Source organism: Apodemus sylvaticus, chromosome 1 (genome assembly GCF_947179515.1).
Source record: "Apodemus sylvaticus chromosome 1, mApoSyl1.1, whole genome shotgun sequence".
Lineage (NCBI taxonomy): Eukaryota > Metazoa > Chordata > Mammalia > Rodentia > Muridae > Apodemus > Apodemus sylvaticus.
The window spans coordinates 98783089-98795531 of NC_067472.1; the positions used below are offsets into that span (position 1 = coordinate 98783089).

Sequence of the window (12443 nt, forward strand, 5' to 3'; positions counted from 1 at the left end):
GGCTGCAACCAAGACCCCGGGGCATTGTGGCACACAGATGGGCCTGATTGAAGGAACTCAGAACTCATCTGCTTGGCAGAACCGGAGTAGAGAACAGCTTCCCATGAAGAGCTACTTCCTGTACATGTTTCCAGTGTACAGAAACCTGGGCTGTTTTCCTGGGGCTTGGGCCAAGCAGGGAATGGATCTAATAAAGAGGAGCAGACCTCAGGAGCAGACTTCTCATGCAGGCTCATGCAGGGCTGCACTCACTGGCTTGGCCCAGGCATCGAACGAACAGATGTTTAGCATAAGGATCACAAGACAGGCTGCTGGGACCCACACAGACTCTGACAGCTCACCCGAACTTTGGCTGTGGTGGTCAGAGGGGTGTAAGCTGGTGAGGCCATTTTGTCTCGCTTTTCCTGTTCAGCCTCGGGACCAATCAGGGCGTTGAACTTGGTGGTCAGATGTCGCCTGAGGAGTGTCTTCTGTGGGGGGATGTTAAGAAGCATCGCCAGGGTGTCCCCAGTAAAGCGAGGCTCCAGGATCTAAGAAGAAAACAGAAACAAATCTAGCCAGTGGTTACTGTAGAGGGCATTGGGGTGCAGTGGGGGCCGTGGAGGGCAGGTAAAAAGTTGTTCCTCTGGGCATTGGGTGCCTCCAGAACAGAGCCTGGGTTCTATGCCTACCCATGCTGTTTCCCCAGCATAAGGCCTAGCTTTGATCAATAACATGCTTGTTGACTACATGTTCACAGGCTAGCAGAGAACCAGAGCCTCTCTGATAAGGCTGTTTTTGAGTCTTCTCTGATGGCATCTAGGCCACCACCTCCACATTTCCCTTCTGGCTTTGACACTTGACAGAGCTAAGTGGTGATAAAGATCATATCATAGCAATCAGGAAATTGCATTTGGTGACCTCCTCCACTTCCCCAGCCCCCATGTTCCTCTGGGAACAGGTGGAACTGCCTTGTTCAGAGTTGACCTCATGCAGGCACCCAGCTGACTGGAATCCTCTGGACTGTAGCTGAGGGAGTCCTCACAGAAGGAATCCTAGCTCTTTCTAAAAGGCACAGTAATGCTCAGCCAGAGATCTCAGAAATACTCTGAGATTTCAAATTCTGTAAAAGGGTTCAGATGAAGTACCTCATTTTTTTCCTACTAGAATGCCTGGCCCTTACAAAGTATGAGGCTTAGCTTTAATCATCAAGTTGGCCCAGTAGAATCATGTAGGAAGAGTCTCTGGGAGGGGTTGCCTAGATGAGGGTGGCCTGCAGGCATGAGTCAGAGGGACTTTTCTTAAGAGGGTTCCTGAGGTGGGCTGTCCTGAATATGACTGGCACCATTTTCATGGATGGCTTCTGGATGGTGTAAGAGTTAAGAAGAACTGAGCAGTATGCATGTATTCATCGTCTCCTCTCAACTGCAGGTGTCATGTGACCAGCCACCTCAAGCTCTTGCCCTATATTCTGACTGCCCGTAGCAATGGACTGAAGCCTGCAACTGCGCTAAAACCCTTTCTCTCTTATGTTTTGCTTTTCTCAGGGTTTTGTTTTGTTTTTTTAAATCATAGCAACATGAACACAACTAGGAGAGAACAGTAGTTTGAGAATACTGCAGTCTGGGCCAAGGCATGTGAGCTAGCCCCGAGGGCCACTCACAATGAGTCCACCATGGACGCCACTCCCTCGAAGGTTGGGTGCATACTCTGCCAGGTCCACGGATCGCAGCCACTCCATTACCCTGTGGTTGGACCACTGCACAACTTCTGAAGGAGAAAGGTTACTCTGTGATGGAGGAGAGTCAAAATGTTAGGCTCTGTGTGGTCCTCTGTGGGGTCAGCACCTCTGGGGAGTCTTGCACTACCAGAACAGCAGACTCTCAGGACTTATAATGCAAGCAATCTGAGTCACTTACCTAAGAATGTGCCCAGTCCTGGAAAAAATCAGTATCTTATTGAATTCTGCTGAAACATCTATACTTAACTATTGAATCTACCATCCTAAATTTTCGCACAAACCAACAGACATACAGGTTTTTATTCAGTAATCCAAAAGAATTTTAAAGATTCAATTATGAGCCAAGTGTTTTCTAGGTAAAAATACTCTTTGGCATGGGGAAATGTTTTAAGGGAACCCACACTGAGACATTTCAAGAGAGGGCTCAGCAGTATAATGCTCAGTGTTGTTCTAGAGGATCCAGGTTCAGTTCCTAGCACCCACTCCAGGGAGCTCACAACCAGGCCCAAGAGATCTAATGAACTCTTCAGACCTCTGTGGGCACCTATATATGTGTGACAGATACATACATAAATAAAAAGCAAATATATGTATAAAATACAGCAATGTCTACATACTTTCACACAGCCTTGTGAGCTTCAAAATGCTCAGTACTCACACAGAAAACATGCAAGATATATTTGTTGAATAGCAAGGAAATAAAGACTAGACATCAAAGGCAGGTATTTAAAACCCTTAAAGAACCAGAGGTAGACCAGTTCTCCACAACAGAGGAGGTGGGACATGATTCATAGGCTCTCAGTTTAGGGCTCACCAGGAAGTCCTAAAGTTTATAGAACAGTATTATGTATATCAGCCATGAGGTCCTTTGCATTTGTCTACACTAGTTTCCCTCTAGTAAGGTCCTATGTCATCTAGGCTGAAGGCTAGTTAATGTTATTCCAGCGAGGAGAGTAACCCACTCTGAACTGTCCAGACTTTTGGAACTCTGTCCCCTCTGAACCGCTAGACCTTGCCTCCTCTGCCTACTTTGATACCATGTTTCCGTACTCTTTCCTTTTCTCTTTGAGGCTGCACAAAATCCTTAGATCATTATGATGACTTAGAAAGCCACAATAAGAGGCAACAGAGCTACAGGTACCAGAATCTTAAGCATCATGAACTATTTTGTGATAAAAGCATCCTCATTTTATGCTATCCCTCCTGATATCCCAGGTGTCCTGACTCGGGGCCACTTGGACAGCTGGTACACTCCCTCACCTCATCAGCAGGCCTCCTGTGCAGGCAGTTGGGGTTGAACTTGTTGACATGGAGCACGTGAATAGCACATTTGATGCTGAGATGATGTAGTTGACTGGTGACTTTTAAGAAGAGTAGATCATTCTGGAAAAGAAAAGTTCTAGTTGACAAGTCAGTTTCTAACATAACCAAAGACACCAGAAGTTCTTTCCTGACCAAACACAGATGTGCCTTTCACATCTCAGAAAGGTTCTCATAGACAGTTTTGCTTATGACCATGGTTTGTATGTCAGCACCTGATGTGCCTTAGGTGATAACAGTACTATTTCAGAGCCTTAACAATACGAGGAAAGATGGGATTGGAAAGATGGCTCAGTGGTTAAGAGCCATTGACTGCTCTTCTAGAAGTCCTAAGTTCAATCCCAGCAACCACATAGTGGCTCACAACCATCTGCAATAGGATCTAATTTCTTTTGGTATTTATGACAGAGCACTCATATACACAAAATAAATGACTAAATAAATCTTTTTTTAAAAAAAAGAGCACAATGAAAGGAGAGGATCACATTTAACATGGCAAGCATGGGGAAACGTGGGCTGAGTGCTCACTGGAGAATACTTAAGGAAAAGTCCTCACCACAGTTAGGTATTGCAGCATTCGCCCATCAACTCTTGATTCATGAAACTGGTCTTTGTATTGGGGTAAACCAATATCATCGAGCCACCCTACAAAAGCAGATGCATTAGGATTCATGAGAAAAAAATGGGTGCCAAGAGGGAAAGGATACAAATGATCGTTTTGAGGCTCTTGATTTCCTTCCCCAAAACATTAGTAATCTGTCTTTCACAAGTAAGCTGCTGTCTTTCAGGCACACATTCAATGGGAAATTCTTTTGCCCTTCAGAACAATAAATATGTGCCTCTCCTTACGTGTCACCCAGATGTAGTCAAGCAGCGCAGACTTTTCTTCTTGCTTGGTGTTGATAGCTTTCACTGCTAAAACCAGCTTCTTCCTATGGAGGGGGTGTTTAATCCCTAGCTCCTGAAAGCAAAAGATGAAAACCACATGTAAGGTTTTCGCAAACAATTTGGTCCTTAGAGGATGTCATGTCAGGATAGAGATGCTCAAGGGTGGTGGTAGAGCCTGAGGCAGGTGCACAGTGCCCTGGGATGTTAGCCTGTAGCAAAAGGCAACATCAGCCTTCCCTGTGTATCCTCCATGTATATGGGATAGATGGAAGCCACCAACTACCCATGCACTAGTCCCCAAGCACTGTTCTAGGGTTAAAAACAGAAGCATCTGCTCCTCATACTCAGCCCTTACCTTTTCCATGTCCTGAGGGGTAGCTGTCAATAGTGTGTGACCAGATGTCACCCACTGTCTGGCAAAAATCACATACTGAGCCAGGCCAAAATCTTCCAGCCATGTACAAACACGTTCTGTGTTCCACTGGGCAAAGGGGGCATTGGCATCACTGAAAGCAAAGGAAGAGCATGCATCTGTTGTAAGGTACCCAGAGCTTTGCATAGCACAAAGCCTCAGTTTAAAAAAAAAAAAAAAAAAAAAAAAAAAAAACCTATCTTTTAAAAGAACCAATAAGGTGAATGGCATTGTAGTACAACCCACTGATGTTTGTAAGGCTCTAAAGCAACCTTAATAGCAGGTTTTATGTTTCAACCGCAGCTTTTCTGAGCATAGGGCAGCCTCCATGATCCTCAGGGGACTATTTAGTGCACATAGGTCTAGAAACACAGCATGAACACCTATTATCAAGCCATTTTGCCCATAAGACTCAGCAGTCTTTTGGAAATGCTTGGGAAACTAGGAAAAGACAGTCAGTCCATTCTCTAACAGGAAAAGACAGTACATTCTCTAATAGGAAAAGAGGAAAGATAGAAGTCAAAACTCTTTTAATTTGTAACAAATACTTTGTTGATGAATGAAATACTAGTAGCATTTCCATTATAATCAGCATAAAGGTGCATGTGTGTATGTCCATGCTGTGTGGTGTGTATGTGTGTGTGTGTGTGTGTGTCACTATCAGTACTTATTATTAATAAGCCTGGTAGAAAGATCTACCCATGTATGGACAGATAAAATAGTAAAGCTTTTTAAAAGAAGAAATAAAGAACCCAATTCTTTTCAGATGATTTCCTACCTAGAAACCCACAAGAGCTAAATTACTGGAAAAGGGAGAATGGATGTAAACATAGGAAAATAAATGCATATGTTTACATATGGAATGAACATTGCATGCAAATGTCAATTTTATACATATTAACCATGAAGATCAATGGCTTTTATTAAAACAATAAAAACATCTCCACCATACCATCTAGGATTATAACCTCTCTAGGAGCTGCCTTGACAAGGCACACAGACGTTCTCTAGCTGTGTATGAGAGCAGGGTGGAGGCGCACTAAAGGTGACTTGATGTAGCTGCAACACTCAACTGAGCACATAAAAAAGAAGACATGAATAAATGAAGAGCTAGGTCATGTTCCTAGACAGCACCTAGGTATTAAAAACCATCCATTCTTAAGGACATAAATTTTTCATTTGAAGTGTGAATGTAATGGTACATTTGAGGGGGAGGAGGAGATGGACAAAACAACTTCAGTTTTAAATATAAATGGGGATTTTCAGATCTACCAGGCAGGATAGACAGGGAGATAGATTCCCTTCTAGCAAAGTACGGTTCTCCCTTGGTACTCACGGAGGATGGATTCCAGGAGGATGTTCCAATCCCAGATATAAAATGTAGTGTTTACATAGAACCTACACACATCCTCCTAAACACTTTAAATCATGCCCAGATTACTTACCACACCTAGTACAACACAAACAGCACATGTGGATGTTACATTTTATTGTTAGGAAGTGACAAGGGAAAAAACCATGCAGATGCAGTACCATTTATGAAACCATTGTAGACTGCCTACATTGTCCAGCAAGAAATCCTAGGCCTTTTGCACCCCTAGGGCCAGCTGCACCTCTAACATGCAGAAATGATTTTTAAGAACTTGATGAATACCTGGCTAAACAGAAAAACCTGGTCCAGAAAGAAGCCAGCACTCTAGAATAAATACTGAGAGAGGTACTGAATACTCCTAGCCTAGAGCTTGGGTTTCAGCAGGGCTCAAAAGGTGCAGATTCAGATTTTTATAAGACGAGAATTGCTGGGCAGTGGTGGCACATGCCTTTAATCCCAGCCCTTGGGAGGCAGAGGCAGGTGGATTTCTGAGTTCAAGGCCAGCCTGGTCTACAGAGTGAGTTCCAGGACAGCCAGGGCTACACAGAGAAACCCTATCTCCAAAACACACACACACATACACACACACACACACAAAAGACTAGAATTTATACAGTTGAGGAACCCTCTGTATAGAAAATATAAAATTTCATACAGAATTGGAAAATATTTGGAATGAGAAAACACTGTAAAAATTACAAATTTAACATTAACCCCCCTCATAAAATTCAAAGTTTTTTTATCTCAATTCCTAGATATAGCTCTGTATCAGGTTTTATCCTCACATTTTAGGTATGTGCTCTGTAATTCTTTCTGAAAATGGAACTTTACTAAGTCTAGTTTCTAGTTTGATTGATAATATGTATTTTTAGTTTTATTTTTGAGACAGGGCCTAATGTATCTTCAGACTCAATAGGTAGCTAAGGTTGACCTTGAACTTCTGAACCTTCTGCCTCCTCCAACTCAGGCATGCTGGGCTTATAGATGTGTAGTACCATGGCCACTTTCTCAGTGCTGGGATGGAACTCAGGGCTTTATGCTGAGCAAGGTCTCTAAAGCAGAGCTGCATCATCAGCCCTTATTTTTTTATTATAAGAACTAATAAAACAGAATCAGCTCTAAAATTTACAACTGGCACTGTCATATGTGTCCTCAGAATTATTGGTGCCATTTCAGAAAATTTCTATGAAGAAACATGTGAGTGATGACGCTACAGCTCAGGTTCTCCAGAGTGGTGGCCAATCCACCCTTAAATTAAAGGTGTGTTGTCTGTATCCTTCCATCAGGGGCATCAGACTCAGGCTGCCTTTGCTGATGTCAGAACAGTATATAAAATAAGCAAGAAATGACAACCTTTCCATACTGAGTTCATGCGACTCACTTTATATGAGTTTCAACTTTTTCTTTACCACTTTTAAATAAAATTTATCTCCTGCCTTTACTGCTTTTGATGTGATCTGGCATTAATAGAATGAGGAAAATATTCAGAATATATATCAGGAGGACAGTTCTGTTCTGAAGGAGGGAAATACAGGCTTCATAATTTGAATACTCCTGTCCTATGGACGGTTCAAGACAACCCAGATACGGCTGTGTCTTTATCTTTAGCTCTTCCCACTCACGTCTTTGTCCATCTCCTGCCCACCCACCCTTCTTGCTCCTGCAGTACCAGAGGCAACACCTCTGCATCTACCTAAATCCTGTTCCCCATAAAGAAACAATGAAGTCAGTGAGCTTCATTATCTACCAATATAAAAGCTGCACTTGTCAAAGTGTCACTAAAAAGGTAAAAATCTGGTATGAGCCTCAAACTGTCTTATAATTACCAGACATGGCTTAACCTTAATACACAGAGACTGGACAGAAATCTGTAACAGATATATTAATTGAAACTGACCCACATATAGAATATCCACAAACTAAACTGATAAATGTGAAACTTGAACTGACAAAAAAACTGTAAACTTGTAGAAGTCTGTGAGAGTAGAGAAAATTAAACAGAGAAGAAACTTGAACACATAATTTTGAAAAGGCTGTGGTGGCAACAGACTCTCTCTGTACAGTGTGCTCCAAAATATAAATCAGTCAGACTTTACCTGGGGGGATGTAACAATGACCTTTGTTTCTCCATGATCTGAATTTATCTATGAAACATTTCTAAAATGCAAAATACCTAATTTTCACTGGAAAAATAATTGGGGCTGGTAGCTCTCAGGAACCAATCACTTTCCCCACAAGAATATTAGTGACAAGTTTTTATAGAAGGTCATGCATTAAATATCTATGAATTACATGCCAGAGGCCATTGGCATGTCATTATATTCTCCTTAAGGGTAACACCAGTCTTTTTCCTCCAGGGAAGTTTCATGTTTCATTCTTTATCAACTGGTATCAACTGATATCATGGTCAAGAAAGCACAAAGACATTCCAGCAAACGGGCCTCTATGCTGCAGTGAAGTCTTCCTTAGGAAGAGGGAGTGGCTGACATCACTGCCCCCCGGCCCTGCAGTGGCAGGAGCTCAGTGACTGGCTAGGAACATGCCTGCTGGTTTGGAAATGGTCTTTTCTCCTCTACACTCAAGCCGTAAAGACACAGCCAGATATGGACCAAAGACTGATCACTGTACCTTTTTACTGTACTTTTACATTCTCATCTCTGAGAACCCAGAAACAAAAAGTCTAAATTAGGAAAATTGCTAGGTAAATGACAGAATCTAATTATGGAATATAAAGGTAAGCTTTCTGTGGCTCCAAAATGATTGACACCTTTTTAGTTGTGCCCTTAGATTCCCTACCCACCACCCCAAAGCTGGTATTTACTGAGGATATACATCCAAGATTAGAAGGATCAACCCCACCCCCTCCTTTCATCATAGATTATAATGCAGGTGTGAGGATATCCAACAGTGCAGAGGCAAGTATGAGAGGGTCCTGTCTTAAACTAAGAGGATCTGACAAAGTCTTGAAACCTGGGGGTGACAGTAAGTTAAGGATCCCTTCCTCGGGGTGGGAGAAAAAAACCGGGCATAGCACAGAACACGGTTCAGGAAATGCTCTTCCCTCTCAGGCAGAAACTGTTTCCTCCGAGAACTAGTATTTGCATTGTGAGTATAAGAACAAACAAAAGAACTCATTTCACTTTGGTTAAATTTTTAAGCAGCACATTCCAACCAAAGCTGGTTCTGTACATCAGGTTTCCAGAGATTGGGCTGAAGGCGCCATGTCACGGGGGCTGCTGATATGGAAAGGGGTTTCACCACGCATGAGCAAGGATCCACAAGAACAGGTCTGTGGGAGACAGTCTCCAGAACAGGGAAAAGAACGGGGTAAGAAGACCCAGGGGACAGTGTCCATTAGGGACGCCTCTGAACGGACTTGCTGTTTTGTGTATTTTTATTGAAGCATGATGGGACAGTCATGTGAAACTCCGTACTCTGATGTCCTTGCCGCTCACAGGTTAGCAGCCCCCTTCAGTGCACCTTTCAGTGCATGTTGTTACAGTGCAAATATGAGGGATCCTGGAAGATGGAGGCTGCCCCAAGACCTTCTGTGGAGCCTGTAGGACACCAGCCCAGAGGCAGGTAAGGCAGCACAATCTCTTTCAAAAAGACAAGAGGATGTTGATCCTTGAGTGGCACATGGGCTGATGCCTAGATTAGAAGTTAGAAGCTCATGTAACTCTTTAACAAAATACTTATTTTCAATCCCCACTTTGCCAACGCAAATGAGGGGTGGAGGCCACACCAGCGTGCAGCCTGCAGTTAGGATGGGCTGAACAGATCCATTCTGACTGACTTCACAGCCCTGTGTGAAAGGCATCCCTGAGCAGGAGAGACATGGGACAGAGCCTTTCTCTGTCAACCAGTCAGGACCTGTCATCACCTAAAAGACACATCTCTGGGTACTTCTCTGAGACAGTTTCTAGTTTAGGTTAATCCAAGTAGTAAGCTGTACCCTAAGTTTAGGTAGCATTATCCCATCAGTTGGGAGACCCTGGCTGGATAAAAAAGTGAGGGAGTTGTGCACGAGCATTTATCTCTTCTTTCTGCTTTCTGACTGAAGATGTGCAGAGTCACCTTAAACTGTCACCATGCCTTCCCCATTGTGATGGGCTGACAGCCAGCTCTTGTTTTTCTCAAGTTGCTTTTGTCAGGTTTGGTGTTTTGCTGTTTGTTTGCAAAAATTAGAAAAGTAACTAACATAGCCCTCCTACCCAACCATGGCTGCAGGGAGTCTCATTCTTTTACCTCAGCACTTGTGAGTGTGAGCATATCCACTCATGGCAAGCAGACAAGTTCTGTATGAAAGCCCTGAGGTTGTAGGGTATCCAGCCCCTGCTCGAGCTGCACCCTGGCCAGGATTTTGAAAAGTTTTTCCGAGATGGCCTGGATGGATCCTTACCATTTCTGTCCTTTGGTGTCCCTGGTCCTAGAAAGTCTTGGCCCTGCAGTCGCTCGGAGCCCACCTCGCCGAAACTCTGCCATACCTGGTGCATCAGTGTTGAAGTTTCCTGACTGAGTTCTTCGGATTCTGCATGGAGAGGAATCCACAGAGACTGTGAGGGGCTAGATATGGCAGGCTCAGGACTCTGGGCACTACCCTTCCAAGTCCCTATCCTAAAGCCAGGAAAGATGACCTAGGCTGGTGCTTCCAACAGACTCTAGATTCAATACTAAGCCTAACCCAGGATCTGAGCCACTCCTCACTGGATCAAAGTGAAGGCCCATGCCTTTGAGGAGACTCCAGTTTCTGCCTCTGTTCAGAATTAATCAGTTGGACTAGCAAGTACTTGGCTTTTGCTCTTTAAAATGTTTTATGAGACACAGAAAAAAGAACACATTCTCGTCTGTGCCTCATCATGGCAGCATGGAGGCAGAGGGAGGCCTAGGATGAAAAACATGGTATTTGATTGGTGCCTGTCACTTCTTCTGAGTCCTAAAAAAGTAATAACTCACAGTCTTCTCTATGAATGTAACTATTCTACTTTTGCAGCTATGCAAATGTGGGATAAAAAAGCAGGGTCTCACACAGTATCTCCCTGGTCTAAACACATGATCACAACCATTACCACTAACTTACTTTCCCCAGAATTTCTTAATGCCTTTGGGACTCCGTTTGCCATCTGGTGTCAGGGGAGACTGGGGGCTTGACTCAGTACCAGAAGAAGTAGATGAGAATTCATTGGCCACGACTGTATCATCCCAGCCACCTTCTGTATCTCCTAAGGTGGACAGAATAAAAAGGCATGTGAATCAATGGGAGGAGGAACCTTCGGAACCCCACCCCTACACCAGAGCTAGCCTTCTGTGGGCATCTAGACTACTCTTCCCAGTGTTGCCCTTAGGATTGAACTCCATACCAAGATACTGGGAGCCAAAAGAGTTTGGGAACACCTCCAAGGACTCTCACGAAGAACTAGTGAGGCCAGTGTTTAGAATCTGAAGGATTTAATGTCTTCAAATTCTAAGACTTTGGGGTCCAAGTAATTGTAGACTATTCCCAATAAGGAGTTTGCTGTTTAGTCAGAGGGAGATTCTGGAATGTGGGCAGGGCATGAGAAATGGAAAACAAAGGTCTTCTCACATTCCACCTCACCTGGAACAGTCACAGTACCTAATACAGGAGCACTGACACTCCAGCCGCGATCTTCAGCAACCCAGAAGCAGAGAAGCCACAGGAAGAAGCAAGAGAGGCCCAAGTCCGGCCCAACAGTAACGGGAAGCAAAGAAATAAAAGGAGTGTCATCTAGCAAAACAGAAAAACTCAAACGGAAAGGAAAACAATCCCACAAAGGACAAGTTAAAGGGTGACCAAGCTTGGCCCACAGGGTCAGCATGCTGAGAGGAGGCATCAGGCCAAAGGATCCTGGTGCTACTGTCTCAAAAGCTGAGGTATCCACAGGCAGAGAAGGAGGATCAGCAATGGGAGTGGGGAGCATGCTAAATCATAGGCAGTCCCTGTGCAGGTACCAGGACTCATACCACCATGACCCGAAGCAGTCTGAGCATAACAGAACACAATTATTTAAGATTTATCTAGAGCTATAAAAGCCTAGGGCAGCACTGAGTTTCAAGAATAAAGCACGGTCCAGGGAATAGCCAGGTAGAGGAGTTAGGAGTAGTTAGAAGAACTCTGTGAACACCAAAGCAGGAACTCCTGGACCACATCAATCTGCTGCTGACCACATTTGCCTAGAAAAATACTCTCAACTTAGGGGTGTATATACTGTCATCTTAGTGGTAACAGGTGCTGCCTTAAAGGCAGATGAAGAAAAGAGAAGACCAAGATGTCAGAGAAAGAAGCGGAACATGAAGAGTAAATGTAGATGTCTGGGGTGGGGGCAGGAAGGTGGAGAGCACAGGCAGGGATCCGAGGAGGAATGGGGAGCAGGAAGAAAGGAGGTATGATAACTTGGGAAGCAGTTTATCCAGACAGGGAATCTCTAAAAGCAGGGCCACTCTGGGACACAACTTGCCAAGAAACAATCCCCATTATTCTTAATTGTGGGCTGCAGTTATAGCTACAGTGACTGAACGTTAAGGACACTGTTCCTGAGGCCACCAACCCAGGGGCTGGACACTCACTCAGCTTTGACTGGCTACTCCCGGAAGAGTCAGGCTGGAGGGAGGCAGTGGGAGCAGATTTAGCAGCTTCTCCATTTGGTGTAGATCCCGAAAGCTTCCCAGGTAATGTGGGGTATTTCTGCTCTGCTAGGAAACAGTTGTCCTAT

General features: G+C 44.0%; 1 protein-coding gene across 4 annotated transcripts in view; it reads right to left on the reverse strand.

Moving 5' to 3' along the window:
- Ppfibp2 (PPFIA binding protein 2) overlaps window positions 1-12443 on the reverse strand; it is a 145910-nt gene that overhangs the window by 1382 nt on the left and 132085 nt on the right. For all 4 annotated transcript variants that reach the window (XM_052155293.1, XM_052155289.1, XM_052155284.1 and 1 more), the window contains 9 exons: window positions 12298-12439; window positions 10793-10934; window positions 10115-10243; window positions 4284-4434; window positions 3890-4001; window positions 3597-3685; window positions 2981-3103; window positions 1643-1768; window positions 342-530 (listed from right to left, as the gene is read on the reverse strand). In XM_052155293.1, the coding sequence (XP_052011253.1) occupies window positions 342-530; window positions 1643-1768; window positions 2981-3103; window positions 3597-3685; window positions 3890-4001; window positions 4284-4434; window positions 10115-10243; window positions 10793-10934; window positions 12298-12439 (1203 nt within the window). The remainder of the gene's footprint in view (window positions 1-341; window positions 531-1642; window positions 1769-2980; window positions 3104-3596; window positions 3686-3889; window positions 4002-4283; window positions 4435-10114; window positions 10244-10792; window positions 10935-12297; window positions 12440-12443) is intronic.